Source organism: Nothobranchius furzeri, chromosome 9 (assembly GCF_043380555.1).
Source record: "Nothobranchius furzeri strain GRZ-AD chromosome 9, NfurGRZ-RIMD1, whole genome shotgun sequence".
Lineage (NCBI taxonomy): Eukaryota > Metazoa > Chordata > Actinopteri > Cyprinodontiformes > Nothobranchiidae > Nothobranchius > Nothobranchius furzeri.
The window spans coordinates 34,323,412-34,342,763 of record NC_091749.1 but is presented as its reverse complement, the minus strand read 5'-3'; the positions used below and the strand labels follow the sequence as shown (position 1 = coordinate 34,342,763).

At 39.3% G+C, this 19,352-nt stretch overlaps 2 protein-coding genes across 5 annotated transcripts in view; one reads left to right on the top strand and one right to left on the bottom strand.

Annotated features, from left to right (window-relative positions):
• Positions 1-5,859, bottom strand: part of kif26ba (kinesin family member 26Ba) — a 135,915-nt gene extending 130,056 nt beyond the window's left edge. For all 3 annotated transcript variants that reach the window (XM_070554797.1, XM_070554798.1, XM_070554799.1), the window contains exons 1-2: positions 5,236-5,859; positions 2,697-3,089 (exon numbers count right to left, since the gene is read on the bottom strand). In XM_070554797.1, the coding sequence (XP_070410898.1) occupies positions 2,697-3,089; positions 5,236-5,289 (447 nt within the window). In that variant the 5' untranslated portion in view covers positions 5,290-5,859. The remainder of the gene's footprint in view (positions 1-2,696; positions 3,090-5,235) is intronic.
• A 5,568-nt stretch (positions 5,860-11,427) lies between these two features.
• On the top strand, positions 11,428-17,925 carry LOC107381209 (PWWP domain-containing DNA repair factor 3A). 2 transcript variants are annotated; one of them, XM_015952777.3, is made up of 14 exons: positions 11,428-11,627; positions 12,132-12,218; positions 12,289-12,587; positions 12,687-12,939; positions 13,503-13,640; positions 13,712-13,782; positions 13,853-13,935; positions 14,094-14,154; positions 14,239-14,314; positions 14,447-14,497; positions 14,609-14,847; positions 17,000-17,221; positions 17,291-17,379; positions 17,469-17,925. In XM_015952777.3, the coding sequence occupies exons 2-14, from the start codon at positions 12,170-12,172 to the stop codon at positions 17,563-17,565; spliced, it is 1,728 nt and encodes a 575-aa protein (XP_015808263.3). In that variant the 5' UTR covers positions 11,428-11,627; positions 12,132-12,169; the 3' UTR covers positions 17,566-17,925. The 2 variants fall into 2 exon arrangements, with proteins under 2 accessions (XP_015808263.3, XP_054587842.2); XM_054731867.2 differs by lacking the exons at positions 11,428-11,627; positions 12,132-12,218 and having other exon boundaries at positions 12,456-12,599.
• The last annotated feature ends 1,427 nt before the right edge of the window (positions 17,926-19,352 follow it).

Sequence of the window (19,352 nt, the reverse complement as noted above, 5' to 3'; positions counted from 1 at the left end):
TATTTAGTGAAGGGGAAGAATTATTAGGTCACATTGCTTCATCAAGGACATAAGTTCAAGTTTTCCTTGACACAGAGCACCTGTGCAGGTCAGCTTACTCGTGTCAGGGTAGACACACACACACACACACGCATGTGTGCACGCGCACGCACACACACACACACGCAGACCAGACCTGGCTAAATTAACTGAACTGATCAGTTATTCAGGAAGGACCCTGGGGTATTACCCTTCTACATCACTGAACCAGGTCTAAAAATCAGGAAGCTGAACTTGTCGTACTTGTTGGTTCAAACGGAACCTCAGTGTGACAGACAAGAGGAAACTTGCTTATTTAATGTGGGGTGTGAACTCTTTCTTTAACTTTCTCAAAAGTAAAACCAGTTCTCCCATCACATGAAAGATCTCGCTGATAGTTCTGTTGAATCGTTTTTACTGATGCTTGCTGTTGCAAAAACAAATAAAATTAAAAGAGAGCTGACGCTGTTGCATCAAAGCTTTGCAGGAGTCGGGTGTGTTTACCAAAGGTTCAAAAAACCACACCGCAGTAAGAAATCAAAGGACATGAGCATACGAGGATACATACAACCTAACATGAGTTCACCCGTATTTTCCTTGGTGGGTACGTCACTGACGTGATACTCTTTAAAGACTATAATTCTGACTAAACTGATGTTGTCACCGTTTGTCCTGGAGAGCTGCTTCATCTTCGTAATAATGAGCCCTTAGCTGCAATCAGATGGAATCGTTCTAGTTTCTAATTAGACAAATTTTATGAAATACATTTCTAGAAAGTTATTAAACAATGATTTTAATAACGTTGTTAAGCGTGTGCCATATTTATGTTACCGTGCATCATATAAATACAAGCTGTTCTTATAAGCATTTTTAAATCTGTCAGTCCCCAAATACGAATGAAAAAGTTGTGATGATAACTCAATTATTTTATATTTTGGTGGCTTGAAATTAGCACATTTTGCTCTTCTGACAGTAAATTTCATGCACTAAAGACAAAAAATGTCAACTTACCTTCCTAGTTTTCCTATTTATTTTTGTGCTTTTACTTCATAATCTCTGGAAATTAGTCTTTGCAATCAGCATCACAGAGGCAAAACCATTCAATTCTGTATGTTTGAGTTAACAAGTCCCATTAAGGTCTTCCGGGCATCATGGCATTAGTGTAAATTACTATAGATGTGTTCAATTTTATTTACCTATGTTTATCTGAATATAGACAAGTGTTTGGCATTAACTGCATGTTGTACCATATATAGCCTTTTAGGCTGATTTCCACATCCTCTGTGTGTAAAAGTAAACACTCCTTTAATGCTTCATTAAAAACAGCTTTTATTAAAATGAATACATTATCTACATTATACCTGTGCTCTTTCCATTCAGCAATAAAACCAACCACAAAGGAATCTGTAATCAGTCTGAACCAAACCCTTTCTCACAAATGTCTTAAATCAACCAGCAAAAGTCTCAATGACTTTAGCTATTTCCAGCTGTAACACTCTGACTGATCCTGACTCTGCAGCATTGTCTGGTGAGATGAACAGTGAATGTTTCTGAGCTCACTGGATGTCATGCACTTTTTCAGCTCCCTGCTAAAATGTGCTAATTTGTCACTAATTAACTCAAAGCCCTAAATTTGGGGACTGGTGCTCATAACTTAAACTCAGTCAGCTGCTGCAGACGGGCCCTAAACCGGTGGTTCTCAATTTGTGATGCGCACGCCCACCCAGGGGGTGTGTGGGAGTTGGGGGGGGGGCTAAAAGTCACATGTCTCCTAACGGGGGCATTGCAGACAATAAATGAGAAAACATTTTGCAGCAGATTTATACATTTTCCTGATTTCTATGCATGCAACGAAACTCTGAGTTAAACCCGTACATCTCCTGTTCCTCCTTTTGCATTTGCCTTGAGCAAAGTCAAAACCCGAAGATGAAGCTCGTAAAAACTTCATTAGTGACAAAACATAAATCTCTAAGGAAAGGTTGGGTTGAAAAGAGCACGTTAGGTGTTGCTAACACAGGGTTACTTCTTAATGTCTTATCGTATATTAAAAAAACATGTTTTATGCAGAAATTTACCAAAATGCAACAAACAGCACCCATAATTATAAACGTGTGGTTTCTGCCTCTGTCCAAAGTTATCCTGCATCTCACCAGAACTCTCAACCTGCTATTTGAGGTCATCTAGACTAAATTAAAATGACAAAGTTGTCAAAAGGCTGAAACAAGCCATCCAGTCCCAAACAAGGAAGATCGATGCACAGATAAAGCGAACTGAGCTCAGTAATCATTCATGTCAGGAAGAAAACGCCAAGGTGAGGATTAATTTTCTTGTTTGTGGTTATTTTATTTTGGCACCCTGTCAGTGTTCGATTAACAGCTCTAGATGCAATAATTATCCTAGATCCCAAAGGGTGCTCGACTTCTGCTCACAGCTGTTCAAGTGGGGGGTGGATAAACCTGAGCAGCAGCATCTTCTTGATTTATTACAACAATAACTGTGGTGACACAGCAACGCTGTGAGCAAGGCGACGATTTTGAAGACTGGTCCTTCATGAGCGCCCAAGTGTTACCGTTCAAATGCCAGCATTTATGAAGGAATGACATTTGAGATTTTAAGCCACTGACCAATAGTGACAAGGAAATGTGCGAGATGATTCATGTGAAGAGTAAGAGCTTTACCTTGCTGGAGTATGGTCCAGGGATGAGCAGTTTCAGCGCTTGTCTTTTCAGCTCTGTCAGCCGAGCGTTGCAGTTCTCACACCAGATCACTCTTTCACTGCCAGGGGAACTTCCACTACCTGAGGCAGGCGATCCCGTCCCGAAGCCTGGAGAGCCCCCTAGAGACCCTGGAGATCCTGTCCCAATACCCGGAGAGGTGGTCCCTGGAGATCCAGAGAAGGATCCTGGTGATGAGATCCCCGAGCCTGGGGATGGGGTGCCAGTGGAGCTGGGCATAGAGCCAGCACCCTCTGGGGCTGGGCGTGTGCTGGAGCGTGTGGGTTCTTCGTAGGCCTTTCGGTACCATGTTTCCGGGAAAAAGGAGGCAGATTTTGTTGGTGATGTGTCAGACATCTGTGAAAATACACATACAGTTATCAGTAAGTAGACCAACTGTAGCTGTAACAAAAGATTTTGCTCTGCTGGTCAATCTCAGCAGATCATAGGACCGAACAGTTTTGTGTCTGGCCAATCACAGCACTCGGTGGGCTAAGAACCAGAGCTGCAATGGAATAAAACTGCAAGGATGGCATCAGCTCAGGAGTGCTGCTCATTTGAAACAGCTTATGCATCAACTTTGGACAATTTAGACTGGGGCTTTTGTTTTAGACTTGAGGAGAAAGCAGTACTTTATTAATTTATTATTAAAAAAAAGTATGTGTTTGCTTCCTCTTCTTCTTCAATAGTGAATAACGTGGTGCCATATTTACTAATTCCATAGTAAGGATTACATCACATTGTTAGTTGCTCCGATTCGTCCTAGTGCTGACCAATTCCGTTGAGACAGTGTGATAGACAACTGGGTTGTTCTGATGGGTCATTCAATCAATCAGTCAAATCAAATATACTTTATTAATCCCAGAGGGAAATTAGAGTTTCAGTACACACACTTCAGAGATCAGACATACATGGGCAAGACACATGACAAGAACACCATGGCCAGACTGTACTTTTATGTACGATAACTTGCCAGGCTACTACTCATTGTTTACAGAAAATAGGCAGAACGTTATGTAAAAGAAGTATATTGACAACAATTAAAAAAATGAGTATAACATTTAGATCACTAAATTACATCCTCGGGAGAGGGAATAATATATAAAATAATAGATAAAATAAATAAATGTATTTTATATATTAATCCCTTTCTCATATATATATATATATATATATATATATATACATACATATATATATATATATGTATATGTATATATATATATATATATATATATATATATATATATACATACATACATACATATATATATGTATGTATGTATATATATATATATATATACATACATACATATATATATATATATATATATATATATATATATATATATGTATGTATATATATATATATATATATATACATACATACATATATATATATATATATATATATGTATGTATATATATATATATATATATATATATATATATATATATATATATATACATACATACATACATACATACATATATATATATATATATATATATATATATACATACATACATACATATATATATATATATGTATACATACATACATACATATATATATATATATATATATATACATATACATATATATATATATATATATATATATATATATATATATATATATATATATATGTATATGTATATATGGATTTTGTCAAACAAGTTTGCTCAGGGAGGAAATATATAAGGGTGAGAGAGGCGAGTGCGTGATTTGCATCAAGTTATTAGCATTTTTGCATGTGCAGCAAAACAAGGGTGCTCATAATACCCAGCCAGTAAACCATTTATTTTTTGTTGACTTCAACAAATCACAGAATGATTGTTGACAACAGCTCCGGAAAGAAGGGATGCAGTCATTATATCAAAAACCCGAAATGTTGAGTTAATCAGCAAAGAAAGAGGCAAATAAAAACATACTTAAATACAAACCAAGAATAAACAAAATGTAAATACAGTGGGCATATTAGGTCTAGATCTAGCCAAATGAGGCAGGTTTTTTTCATGGGAACATCAAATAAACCACAGAGTTGAAAATCTTATGAGGCTGGATGACTTTTCAGAGCGCAGAGCAACTGATGTGGTGGCGTCTGAAGAGGATCCCTCACAAGAGCCATAATAAAGCAGCGGTGTGCAGGGTGGTGGGCGGCAAGGCTCAATCATCTCCAAGTGAAGAGGTGGATCTAATGTGACCAAACCCTGGTAATAAATTAGGGCTAACTAGGCAGTATGGTGGAAGAGTGTGAGTGTAACACCTTATTTACACGTGATGCAGCAGATCCTGTGAGAATTTAAAAACCTGTTTTCACACCATCAGTCAAAAGTATAAAATGAAAGGTGTTAGTTTTATATTTATGACATTCTGACTGTGAATAAATGGTTGGTGCAGAGAAGCTCCAGCAGCCCTGGATAGATGCATAAGTTGTTTTAGTTGTTTTAGATATCAGGCTCACAAACAGAGGAGCACCAGGAATGAATAAAAGCCTACCCCACATTTTCTGCTCCGGCTGCTCCTCTCCTTAGTACCCGACAGGGAAGTCATGTTGGAGGTAAGAGTGAGGGAGGAAGGGAAGGAGGAGGAGGGAAGGAGAAAACACCTATGCTGCTGCTTCACATCCAAAAAACAGAAACCTCTGGGTCGATTTCAATTAACTGCACGCCCCTTCAGTTTACTCTGCTCTGGCTGGCTGGAGGTGCGCCTCACGCTGCTCTCAGAAGCATGGAAGCAGGTTACATCCCCCTTCCGAAGCCAAGAGATGAATTATCCCCGGTGGGTCCTCTTTTCTCCTCTGGTTGTTGCTTTAAATTAAGAAGGAGAAAGAAAAAAAAAGCACTTGAAGCACTTGTAACAGACGCACAGGTCGTGCAGACCGCTCCCTGTCTGCAGACTGCGCTCAGAGCTGGTTGTCCGCACCGCGCGCAGCCCTGCCTCTTTCATCCGGCTGAGGCTGTCCAGGTGAGTCTCAACTCCGCCGCTCAGGTCTGACGGAGGTTGAGACTTCTCCCCACTAGTGAGCACCACCGCAGTGTGAGTCTGCTCCGCCTAGCTGAGACTTTAATGGCCCCATGCGCTCCCTCCTGTTGACGCTCCGCACTCTGCTGAAGCCAGCGGCGGACTGAGGGACACCGGAGCCAGGCGCACATCTGGAAGAGGGCGGGGCCAACCTGCCCCTCATCAGCCTTGGGCCAATGCACATCCAGAGGATCCAGCTGCAGTGCTGAGTGGCAGGTGGACTGCTGCATTCCCTAGAGTAGATGGGACACTTAAGAGAAACGGGTTAATGTTGCATTTATTCAGGTAAAAGTCGATCATGGGATGTTTATAATCCCTACAAAAATTAATTAAAAACCAATGCTGGCAAAACGGGTGTGACGACGAGGATCTGCTGCACTTCTGAGTAAAAGAAAACAGAAACAACCCTATGATTGATCTGTAAAAACTGGACTAATTGTGAAGAAACATATTGATAAAATAAAATAAATAAATAAATTATGTGAGACAAGCAGGTTAGTTGTAACGAATTAGTTCATGTCATGTATTATTATTATTATTATTATTATTATTATTATTATTATTATTATTATTATTGTTGTTGTTGTTGTTGTTGTTGTTATGATTAAAATTGTATTATAGAAGATATGACATGTGAAATATTCTTCACACCACATTTATGGAACATCTGATTGAATATGGAAGCCAAGAGAGGTTTTAATGCATCCTCTTTGGATTAAAAGAAAAATCTGCTATCTGAATGCAGTAAAAGACACAACATGAATTAAGACTAAAACCCTCACCTTTTATTGCATTATAAAATAGGGAAAACAAGTTGTTTGCTACACATTAAATTTAATCAGTCACGCATTTTTTCTTTATTCCAAGTCATGACCTGTAGTGGTAAAATTCAAACAATCTTACGTCACATTTTTAAATTGTTTCTCTGTGTAATTAATTTTTCATCTGTCCTTCAGAGCAGGGGTAGACAATCCTGGTCTTCGAGTGCTACTACCCAGCATGTTTTAGTTGTTTCCCTGTTCCATAACGCCCAGTTCAATGGTTCACCAGGTTACCCTTTTAATAACCTACCAATTAAAATCAGGTGTGTTGGAGCAGGGAAACAAGTAAAGCATTCTTGATAGTGGCACAGGACCAGGATTGCCTACCACTGCTTTAATGAAAGCAGATCATTGAATGTCAATAGGACAAAAACAGGAAGTTTCACAATCTAGTTTGATGGTAAAATGTATTTACATCTCCAGCAGAGACCTTTTTCTATTTCTCCACCACTTAAACTGCCCTGTAAATTTGACAGTCAAAATAAAACACCAAAAGAGAACTGACCTTTCAAAAGTAAATTAATGCAAAGGAAAGGTCTTAGCTTGGGAACATGGAAGAGTGGGATTATGATTCCACCTGTGGGAAAATGCAAAATCTTGTTTATGTGCAGGAATCTCATGACCCTTTTGTGAGCGGTTGCACAGCGCCCTCTGCTGTTCTTATAATGGTAATGCCGCAGCAAATTGAGGAAATTAGACTGCACTTTACAAAATCTGTTGTTTTGAACGCATTATTCCTATTACTTTTGACCTCTGTTCTAAAACGTAGGTATGTTTATTTGTCCGCATGGTATAATTTAATTTAGCATTGACCCTGTGCAAACTATATTAAGAGATTTTCTATGAAATTAATCATTTGTGACCAATCTGCGATAGTGTAATTAGATTATTCGTGGGCAAGATGTGAGATTTGCACCTCAGTTATTGAGCTAATTAAAGCGCTAAAGAATTATCATTATTCTTAGATTCACAATTTAAACCTATTATTATTCTGGTTATTCATATTAGGTGGATTTTTGACAAAAGGAAAAAATATAAACAAAATCGTACCTGTTACAGATTTTTATACAGATAATTTATGGAAAACAGATGATATCTGATCATGTAATTTGTATTAGTGCTGGTGGAGTTAGGAGTATTGTTAAAATAATTTAAAATTATTCCAAAAAATAATCTATTTTAAAATATCTGAAATATATATTTTTTAATATACAAAAGTTATTTGAATAGAAATTGTTTCCTTTTTTATTATTTGTGCAAAATTATTAAGAATTTAAAGATATTCCTAAATTAAGGAAATCTGTTTTACTGATTTAAAATGTTTAACCCTTTGATGCATAATGGTCACCACAGTGAACAGGTACTCAAAATTGTTATTTATTTATTTATTTATTTGCTATTAAGCACAGCTGTTGAAGACTTTATTGCATTTGAGCCCCTCCATTTGGACTTCAGTAAGTCAAGCCAACATATTTCATGTTCAGAATGCACGCTGTCCACTGAGGTGGGCATGTAATAAATTATTTGTAAATTATTAAATGTTTAAAAAAATATTTGTTGAAATTTTTTTTCATTCTCACCTAAATATGAATGAAAAAAAATCATGGTTGAAGATTACATAATTCATGCATCAAAGGGTTAAACCTCTCAATAATTATGGTAAACACAAAAATACCAAGGCGTCACGGGGGGGGGGGGGGGGGGGGGGGGGGTTTAGGACCCAAGATACAGAACACCAGACGACACGAGGCAGGAGCGATTTGTAAAAGTAAAATCCCTTTTATTTGGTTGGGGAACAAAAAAAATCCAGAAAGGCAGGAAGCCAAACCTGATGTCTAAACTAAAAGACAAAAACCAATGAGCAGTGACCTAGTGGGGGGACAAAGAACGCTGACAAACATCAATGGACCGACAAAACACTTCTAATAAATTTCCGGCAGGCTATACACTGGAATGCGCAATGCTGCCCACCACAGTTATATTACTGCTACATTATATCCTCGAATAAATGCCAGAGTGACGAAGGAATTGAACAGTCAAGCTGTATACACATTGGGAATTTGCACTAATCGAAAAAAAGGACTTAAAAAAGATTCCAACCCCAAATCCACCAGCCCCATAAAAAGTTGCCGCCTCTCACTATTATATTTGCTGCATGACAACAATACATGAACAGCAGTTTCGGAACTACCACACTCACACAACCCATCTACATGTTTACCAATCCTAAATAAACATGCCGCCAGACCACAGTGCCCCAATCTCCTTCTGGTAATCACCACTTCATCTCTACGACAACAGGTTAAGTGTTGCCAACTATGAGCTGACGGCTGACAAGAAAAATAAAGACTTCCTCTACATTCCCCTTCCCATTCTTTCTGCCACAAATTTTTTTCCGACATAACATTGGGACGCAGACAGGGTTATATACACAGTGACTGGGTGATTGGGAGATGAGGAGCAGGTGCGTGAGGAGAGAGAACTACGGGGAGACTGCGGTGAAATCAATTAACTAAATGGGAAGGGGAAACCAAGCAGAGGGGATAAACCCGAACCTATAAATCTCAAAATAAATAATAAACCTAAAAGACTAAGGGCACAGGAGAACCAAAGAATAAATAACTAATGACCTGAGGAGTAAGGGTAACAAGTGGAGAAGGAAACTCCACTAAAGTAGACTGATAAAAAGAAAAGCTGAACCTATAGAAAAACTACAGAGGGGTGACTAGGAGAGATCTGAAGGAGACCAGGAGGGAGCTGGAGACAAAAAGGGGCATAGAACCTTAGGGGACACATGAGGGAAACCAGGAGGGAGAACCTGGAGGGGGCTGGGGACCACAGGGAGGCACCTGAGGGGGGGGTGCAGACAAGGAGACAGACACATAAGGGGAACCTAGAGAGGGATGGAGAACACAAGGAGACACATGAGGGAGACGCAGAACGCAGACCATGACAAAAGGACTAGTAAGATTCAATACAGATTTTACCTTGTAAATTATGACCTTTTTAACCTTATAAAACAAATAAAAGTTATAATAGAGAAAAGCAGTGCTGCATAAGACATCACTTCAACAATTATTGAAAGCATGGTTAGGTTTATAACATATTTAAAGCTAATTTATCCAGCAAAATCTTGTTTTAATTCATGCTGGTGAGCCCATTTGGATGATTAGAACCACTCCTGGCTATGTACCTTTCATGTTTTCTTGCTCATGGATGTTTGCCTGATTCAGTGCTATTGGTCAAGTGAAGGAAGACAAGGGTGGGAGAGTTGGTAGCATGGATAACTTTAGGCCCATTGCTCTGGATAGCATACTCAAAAGTCTTGGACAGGATTCTGCTGGACAGAATAATGACACCTTAAAAATCACAGATAACCAGTTTGGCTTTGTCTGTTTGGTACAGACGTGTGTATATGTGCTCTAAAGGAGATCATTACCAAATACAGAAACCAGAATTCCTCAGTGTGCTTCAGGCAATTAATAGAGTTAACCATAGGAAACTATTCATAAAGCTGCTGCAGAGAGGTGATCCAAGATACATCCTGGTTTATTGGTATGGTCAATAAATGTTTGATAAAATGGGGTAACAGTATCACAGAGCCATTTAAGGTCAGAAAGGAAGTCAGACAGGTCTGCAGCAATTACTAGATATCTGCTCTGTCTATGGAGTAGAGCACAACATTGTTTGTAATGCAGATAAAAGTGTGGTTATGATTTGCTGGGCCAAGAAGAACGAGCAGATGAATTTTCCAGATTTTTATCAGTCAAACTCTGTGATTAGTGTCACAGAGAAAATGAAATATCTCTGGTCATATCATCACAGAGGACATGAGAGATGATGATGATGACATGTATAGGCAGTGCCTTGTGTTATATTTGGGCAGCAGTAGCTCAGGTGGTAGAGCGGGTTGACTCATGATCAGAGGGTCATGGGTTCGATTCCAGCTCCCACCAGGGGTATCCTGCTGTTGTGTCCTTGGGCAAGACACTTCACCCAATTTGCCTGTGTTAGTAGTGGTCAGAGGGGCCGACGGCATCAAATGGCAGCCTCGCCTCTGTCAGACCTCCCCAGGGCGGCTGTGGCTACAAGTAGCTTACCATCACTAGCAGTGTGTGAATGTGAGAGTGTGTGAAAGCGTCTTTGTGTGTCTAGAAAAGCGCTATATAAGTTCAATGCATTATTATTATTATTATATGCAGGGAAATACACGTGTTCGTAAGTCTGGGTCTTGTTCTGATAAAGTAAACCTTGTTTAAGGCTTATTGTACACTGGTGCCCACTGCCCGACTAACTATAAGAAATGTCGTATGCGTAGGCTGCAGTCTGCCTATAATGATGCTTTGCGTTTGATAATGAGGAAGCCTAGATGGACCAGTGTAAGTGAGACTTTTGTAAATGCGAGGGTGAGCACCCTACAAGCTGTCTTTAGACATTTTATTTATAAATATATTTGTAGGCTGGACAATTCTGAAAATGTGACTGTTTTAAATCTAACCAATACTAGTGTCAGTGCAATACGTTACCAGTTAAAGATATAGAAACACTGGTATAACCGTCTTTTTCTTTTTTTAGATTACAGGGAGTTATAATAATTTGTACTTTATTTTCACTCTACTCTCTCTTGTTCTTGTTCTCATAATTATGTTGTCTCTTTAGCATGTCACGTCGTGCTCATTTCATTTACTCTTACCTATACAACGTTTTTCTACTTCTGTGAATTGGACTAAGAGTCCAGAATAAAGAATACTTGACTTGAACTCCTTTGGGTTACTTGTTTGTGTCAACGCAATATACTCCAGACCGTTAGGGGGCGCTGAGCGGCTACTCAAAAGTATTTCACGTACAAGTAGAAACAAATGTCGTTTTCATATGTCCGTGGTTCTAAACAGCTTTTTGCGACGCGTTGCTTTCACTTTTAAATTGTAGTTACTTGGAAGTATTTGTCATATTCATTGTACTAGGCAGCTTTGTGTACTAGCATTAGTTCATGCTGAAGTTCGCTTACAGCAGCAGCAACTGATCAGTAATATGTGAAGCTGTTGGGTGAGTGCAGAGTATTTGTCTCACTCTTTTTGTCTTTAGGAACCAAATATGCTGTTTCATCTCGTGTTTTTGAAAGTGTTTAGCGTCAGCGTACCCTGCCATGGAGTGGTTCGACTGCATGCAGTTGTGAAAGTACCTCACGCATCTGCTCTTAAATAACCGAGTTTGTTATTTTAAACCGCCTTGTCACGTTTTATCTCAAATAAACACCCATGCTAACCATGCTGTTTACTTATAAAGAGGTAACATTACAGCTAGTTTAACCCATCAAACCTAATAGTTAGCTTGTTTACAGCAAAGCTTGTTGTAAAATGTTGTTTTCATGTTAAAGCAAATGCGTTTGTTTGCCAACTGGTCATCAGTAAAAACTTGAGAGTGTCAAAGTGAGCTAACGGTCGAGCCTTTAGCCCCAGTTGTTTATTACCTGTCTGCTTCATTCTCATGCTGGCAAATACATTTCTCTACATACAAATTGGTTCTGATAATTGTATTATCCTGGCACAGGTATATCGAAAGTTTTCCGTCTGAGCCAATGAACTCAAATGAGTTTTGTCCTGCGGAGGACTACATCGGGGCACAGCACAATGAAAGGTAATCCCTCATGAAATTAGAATATTCCTGAGTGTTTTAATGGTCGTTGGTCATTCTCCAAATATTTCAGGTGGGCGCTGCAAAACAAGAAACATTAAACCAAAAAAGACGCAGAGAAAGGATGTCGTTACAGACACAGTTTCATCCCCACGTGCAAAGAAATCAAATGTTAGGCAAAGCGATGATCAGGCCTCTCTCGATCTGTCCACTTACATCCCAACGACACCAAGCAAGAGGCAGAGAGGACAGCAGCGTGACGTCAACCTGACTTCCACTCCAGTCCGCTCTTCCTCCAGTGTTATTTCTCACCCATCTCCCCAAATAGATAAAGTGCAACTACGATGCATTAAAGTCAGCTCTAAAGCAAAGGTGAATTGAAAGGTTTGACTTATTTTTAAACTTGAATTTCCTCTTTGTTTTTTAACCAATTGGTTGTACAATCTCCATATGATTTGTGTTGTGTTTTAGACATCAGAGGGAGGTTCACAGTCCATTTCCACATCTCAAAATGGAAGAAAAAGGAGACGTTCTATGTCGAGAAAAGTGAAACAAAAATCAGCCATGTGTCAGCCAACTGGAGTCAGTGGTTCTACAGCGAAGCAAACTCGTGGGAGGCTGCGAAAGTCTGAGAATGGAAATTTAAAAGGGAACACCCTTTCTAAGCCTTGTAAATTCCCAAGACCAAGATTTGAACTGCAGATGCCTGACACATCAGATCATGGTGCAGTCTTAAATTTGTGTTATTATACTGCAAAATAGGGCTGGGCGATACGGCCTAAAATCAATATCACGGTATATTGAGGATTTCACCTCGATAACGATAAATGGACGATAAATACAGGTATGCGCAGAAACAAAAGTTGTCCACTTTATTGGGCTGTCACATGTATCGCATTGAGTCACATTTTTACATAACTCAAGGGGGTACGGCTTCTTAAAGGGACATGAACGCTGCCGATCTACACACATCTTTTCATTTATTCATTATCAAATTTATTGACATGGGAAAAATGATCTCTATGAGTCAGAAAATTCGATAACGATAAATTTTCGGTTTATTGTCCAGCCCTACTGCAAAATTAGTAAATGTCTGCTTTATTGGAGAAGAGTCCACGCATAAACCCATACATAGCTCAGATTGTTGCTAAATTGACTTCAAATGCACGTTTGTGGTTTTACTTCTTTTAAGTATTTCGTCAGACTTGCAGAGCAGATGATATGTGTTTGTTGAGTCAGGTGAACAACGGCATCATCCTAACTGTTATTTTTTTTATCTCCCAAAAGATGAGTCATTGTTGTCTTCAGATCTGTCAATAGAGCTGAGTCACTACGAGGAGCTGCTGCCCTCGTCCTTCCAGGAAGATGAGACCAGTGATGATCAGGAAGAAGAACTCCCAAGTTTCTTAATGCAAATGGATGAAAGTGAGACTGCTGCATAGATTTCTACATTGTCTGTACTTGCATGTTCCTAATGATCTTTTTATTTTTTTAAGGGCCCACAGCCATTACAGATAGAGCATTTGTGTGGTGCAAATTTAGAAATTATCCATTCTGGCCAGCATGGGTGAGTGTGCATCGTGTTTTAGAGGTGAATATATTTGGATCCTAAAAGGTTTATTTTTAATCCTCTGCAGGTAAAAAGTGTGAATCGTAAACAGAAAAAAGCAAGCATCATTTTTGTTGATGATACTTTTGCAGACAATCCCAGCAAAAAAGGGTAAGAACTAATATGTTCTCTGATTGCTAAAGAATTCATGTCTGATCACAGAAAAAGGGTACATGCTGTTGTACGTGACTGAGTAGTGGTACAGCAAACAATACAACACTAAAAAGGAAATGTTGAGTTAGACTTTTTTATCTTTTGTGTTTTTGAAGTTTCACAGTGGCTCTGAGATCACTGAAACCTTTTGACTGTGAAGAATCAGAAGAGCTGATGGTAAGATACTCAATTAAAACTTTTGAAAATGAGTAAAAGGTTTTCATAACCATAACTGTTTCTCTCTTGTCATTTTTTTCTCAGCATAAAGCCAAAGAAACCTATGAAGCTGCTGTTTCGTGGTCCTTGGAGCTCATAGACGACTACAGAATCCGGATTGGTGTGTGATGTCCACTCATTACATGAACAAACAGACGCCAGCAGAGCGCTATTGTTCATATAAGTATACATGTCAGATACATAAACTAGTTTATTTGAATTAACAGCACTAATCATGTGTTTTTGTTTTAAGCATGCGGCTCTTTTTCTGGGTCCTTCATTGAGTATTTTAATCATGCCATGAGTAAGTTTCCATAAGATCGCAAGATATGACACTTTGACATAATAAGACCCCAGTACAGCTGCTGCCCTGAGGCTGACACCTCTAACAGCTGCTGGTCTTTGACCTCTCTAGGTTACCCTGTGAGGAGAAAGTATCCACAGGCAGCATCAGAGAGACTGACTATTGCCAGTGATTTGATGACTGCGGAGTCATGTGATGACCTCAAGGAGGACAGCATTAATGAAAACGAGGAAGTCTGTACAAGTACAAAGAGGCTGCTACCAGATCGGACCCATGCAGCCCATAACCGAGCAAATGAAAAGCTCGTACACTTCATTGTGAAGCAGCGCATGGTGGAACCACGACTTCTGGTAGGATTCATGGGGTTTAAGACAGTCTCTCCATCTTCAAAACTACATGTTCAATGGAGACAGCTTGGGGTGTCCAATGTAGCATACCATATTCTGTCTCCAACCTGCTTTCCTGTGTAAATTAGTAATATTGTAATGGCCACAGAGAAACAGTTCCTTCTGAGAAAACATCTCGCAGGGGTGTTGAGCTTTTAGTTCATCAAATCAAACAAAATCACCACTAACAGTTTTCTCTCAAAAACTTTAGCGGATTTACCTCCTTTCAGCCTTTATAGATATTTCTCCAGGCTCTTTATGGATTATTTTTGTTTCTGGAGTTCAGTTCGGAGTAAACACTGCCAGTATTTAACCCTGTTAAAACCTAATATTAGTAATATAAATACGTGTTCCTGGTAGAAATGACCACCAGTATGCTACAGCCCTACTCAATCCCAATATATTGATCTGGGCACCAGAAATTTAAGGACGCTGGAGGAGAAACACATGATGAGATAATTTTATATTATTGTAACATTTCTGCTGCATTAAAGAAGATTCAGGACAACATTTTACACTTGGTGGTTTATTACAGTGTTTAAGCAAACAACTGAGACGAAGCTGCATTCAGCTGCAGCTCCTTCTAAACATTTAATCACAACCAACTCATCAAAGCAGCAGCACCCATGGCCCATAACAGTAACCTCTTAATGATGATTACAGTATTCTGAAGTATTTTAAGATATTTTCATGTTTGGTGTTCTTGAGTTAGTCTCATAATAATTCTTAATAAATATATGATGGTCCCTAATAATTTCCTGATCATTTTGGTCAGTAAGAAGTTTTCTTTTTTTCTGAGCAGAGTGACTGTCTAAACCTTGTGGTAGAAAATGTTTTGCATTTAGCAAAAACTCACATTGATGATTTTTTTTTAAATTATCCCAACAGATTATTTTAGCAACAAGAGGTGTATAAATGTCACAGCAGGTCACTACAGAGCCTACTGACGTAAATATGCAGCATGCAAGGACCTTATTCGAGGGTTTTGGGGGGGGGGGGATATTCACACCTTCAGAATTTGCAGGTATGATGTCCCAACCCACTTCAATGTCAGCAATAGTACTGTAAACCCATCAGGGTGAGCTGGCCAATCAGCATGCAGCTCAGTTAAGATTCATGTCCAGGCCAAGTGGGTGGGGTAAACCAGTCTTTAGGTTGTAAGGCTTTATTATGGGGTTGCATTTGGCGGGGCTTCTGAGCTAGCAACACTATGTGCTCCAAGAATGAGGTCAGCTGACTACCTGAATATACTAAATGAACAGGTTATTCCATCAATGGATGATTTCTTCCCTGATGACGGGCATATTCCAAAATGGCAAGGCCACGATTCATCGGGGTCAAACAGTGAAAGAGCGGTTCAGGGAGCATGAGACATCATTTTCACATATGGATTGGCCACCACAGAGTCTAGACCTAGACCCTATTGAGAATCTTTGGGATGTGCTGGAGATGCTTTGTGCAATGGTCGGGCTCTACCATTATCAATGCAACACTGGATGGAAATGAATCTTGTGACATTGCAGAAGCTTATCGAAACAACGCCACAGTGAATGTGTGCTGTAATCAAAGCAAATGGTGGTCCAACTAAACATTAGAGTGGGTAACCCATTTTTTATTTTTATTGTTGGTGACTACTTTTTATTTTTGGCCAGGCAGTGTAGTTGATCAGCAAAAAAATAAAAGTTGATTTGTGGGTGACTTCTCTTGGACAGATACCTGAAACGGCTCATTCTGCTGAGCTCGCTTCATGTGAGAGGGATTTCATGCAAAGCTTCATAAACATGTATTGTTCATAGAACAATTACATTTTGTTTAAAAAGAGGTATATTATTTCCCTTTTAACCTGCATAGGGCCAGTAATCATACAATGAGTATTTTAGCTCCCGCTTATGCATTATGATGATGGTGATCATGTAAGTTCAGCAGCAGGACTTTGAGATGAACTTAGTCACTTTAGATGAATGATCACATTTCCTTCAAAATGTGTAAACTGAGTCTGAGGCCACATGAGCTGAGCTTACAGTTTAACCTAAACTGTTCAATCACTGGTACTGGTGTATTCAGCTGAGAAATGTGTACATTAGAGCCTTCGTTGTGAATCATTGTGTTTTTGCAGGCTGTGATCCATGGACAGCAGCAGTCCAGATGGCTCCGCTCTTTTCTTAGTGCAAAGCGGAGACGGGTCGTGAATACTTACCTTGAAGATGACCAGCAGTTGGATCAAGTCTACCATTACCTAAACGAGCTCTACACCACAGCCATGTCTAAATCATCTTGCCTACTTGAGATGAAGTCATTGGACCAAGTGCCTTTTGTTCTCGATGTTCTTCTACCCGAGGTGAGTACAAACTAATTACTAATTACAAATTAGCTCTTCATTCCACTGTAAGCTTGTCTTTCTTTACAGGCCATCATCTATGCTATTGCTGGTGTTGACAATGTTTCAGTGAAAAAGGCAGAAGAAAAGTACCTTAAAGGACGACGTGTCAGTAACAGGTGAAATTGTCTTAAATCTGCAGGACAAGTGAGTTCGTTTTTTGAATGTTCATTATGGATTTTTGTTTTGTTTTTGTTTTTTTCATCAGGGAAAAGCAAGAGTTTGACTTGATGATCGAACATCAGATGAGGAGAAAAGAGCATCAGAGTTCAGCTGTTGACATGTTGTCAGACACCATCAGTTAAAATACTGATATAACTCATAAATTTTTAGAATTTTTTTTTTATGAAGGTTTTTTTTTTATTAAGACTGCCATACCTGTGTACTTTGCAAAAAATGAGAAAACAAATCTCGGTGAATCATGTTGAAAATTGAAGCCATTTGACTGGAACTGGAAATCTTTACTAGTCATTAAGATGACATCAGTGAAGTGGTTCAAACTGGTTTTAGTGTTTGTCAATTATGTCACATCATTGAAAACAATTATGTTTTGCTGCTGCTGCCTACATGATTGCCTTTCTGCTAACACATTTTTTCCACTGCAAAGAATGTCACACGAGAGGTGATGATGCCGAGCAGAAAATAAAATGACTTGCAAAAGACAACTCGTTTCACAGCAGTCATTTAGAGTGCATCCTCTATAATGTTTTACTTGACACAAATATATATATATATATTTTTACATCTGTAAAATACAGGTTCATCTGAAATAGTTATTTTGTATTGTAAAGTGTGACAGGAGTGCTCACATTTTTAGCTTTTATCACATAGCCTAAATGCAGTTCTTGAGTCTTAAAATATTCAAAATGAAAGCACAAAACAACAATAACTGAAGAGCCACATCAGCCAGAAGAGAATTTAATTGGCCCCTCTCTGGCCAAGACAGAGAAAATGGTCTGACATGGTTTTGGGGACGAGTTTAACCCAAGACATGCAGAATTCACCACCCACGAGTCAATTAGAAAAATTTAAGAATTTTATTTAAAGAGTCGGGAACTGAGGGCGCAGTGGGGATTGCAACGGAACCGCAGCGTCTGAGGAGGGGAGAGCAGAGGAACAGGTGAGTCCAGGGAGGTAGGTCTAAACTAGGAAGGTGCAGAGTAAAGACTTATTTGTGAGCCGAATTGGAAAAGGTAGGTGGAGTGCCGGGGTGAATCCAAGAGGGGGTGTCCAGGAGAGCGGGCCGGTAGGGAGGAGAGGAGAACGGTGAATGCTGCGTCCAGGAGATTTATGGGGCACAGGTGGGTATTCAGCGGGATCGTGGAAATGTCCAAGTAGTCAATCAGAGGAGCCACAGGAAAACCAGAGAAGCTTCAGAAGTCCAAGGAGGCGTGTTGCAAGCTTTTCAAAAGTGTGGGGGATGTTGTCTGTGCCTAAAATAAGTTCATGTTATTCATCTTGTTAGTTGAATTTCCATAATAGCGGAGCAGGTGCGAATTTTAGACGTGTCACGCATGTCTCCGTTTTAAACATGTTTAAACAGTTCAGAATACAAATCCAGGCTCTGTCTCATTAGATTGGTGTAACTAAAGTTTGTACTGAATGAAACTACATTAAACCATGTTGAAAAGAAAAGGATCTGATTAAATTGTTTCCCCCTCATTTTACAGTCAGTACAGCGCAGTGCGCGTGGCTCTGGGGTTAATCAAGTTTAGTTGTTTCTCTGCAACAATCTTCACAAGAAGGCAAAACAGTTAAATGGCAGGTTACAGATATTTCCATTTGACTGTTTATTTTGATGGATAAACTCAAGGATGTTGGTTGTTTTGAAAGAATTACCCCGACGCACACTGATGCACAGACAGATGAACTGACATTTTAATCATTACGCACATTGCAGAGGTAACTAAATCAATAAAGAAATGATTCCCATCCAAACATCAGAGCTTTATACTGGACACTGCTTAGCGCGGCTCGGAGCGCACATGGTGGACAGGGAGCTGAAGATCTAGAGGTGAGCGCAGCGCAGAACCACGACACATGCGATAAGATTTCCTCCCACTGAAACTGTCTGGAAACCCGGTCCTTCTGA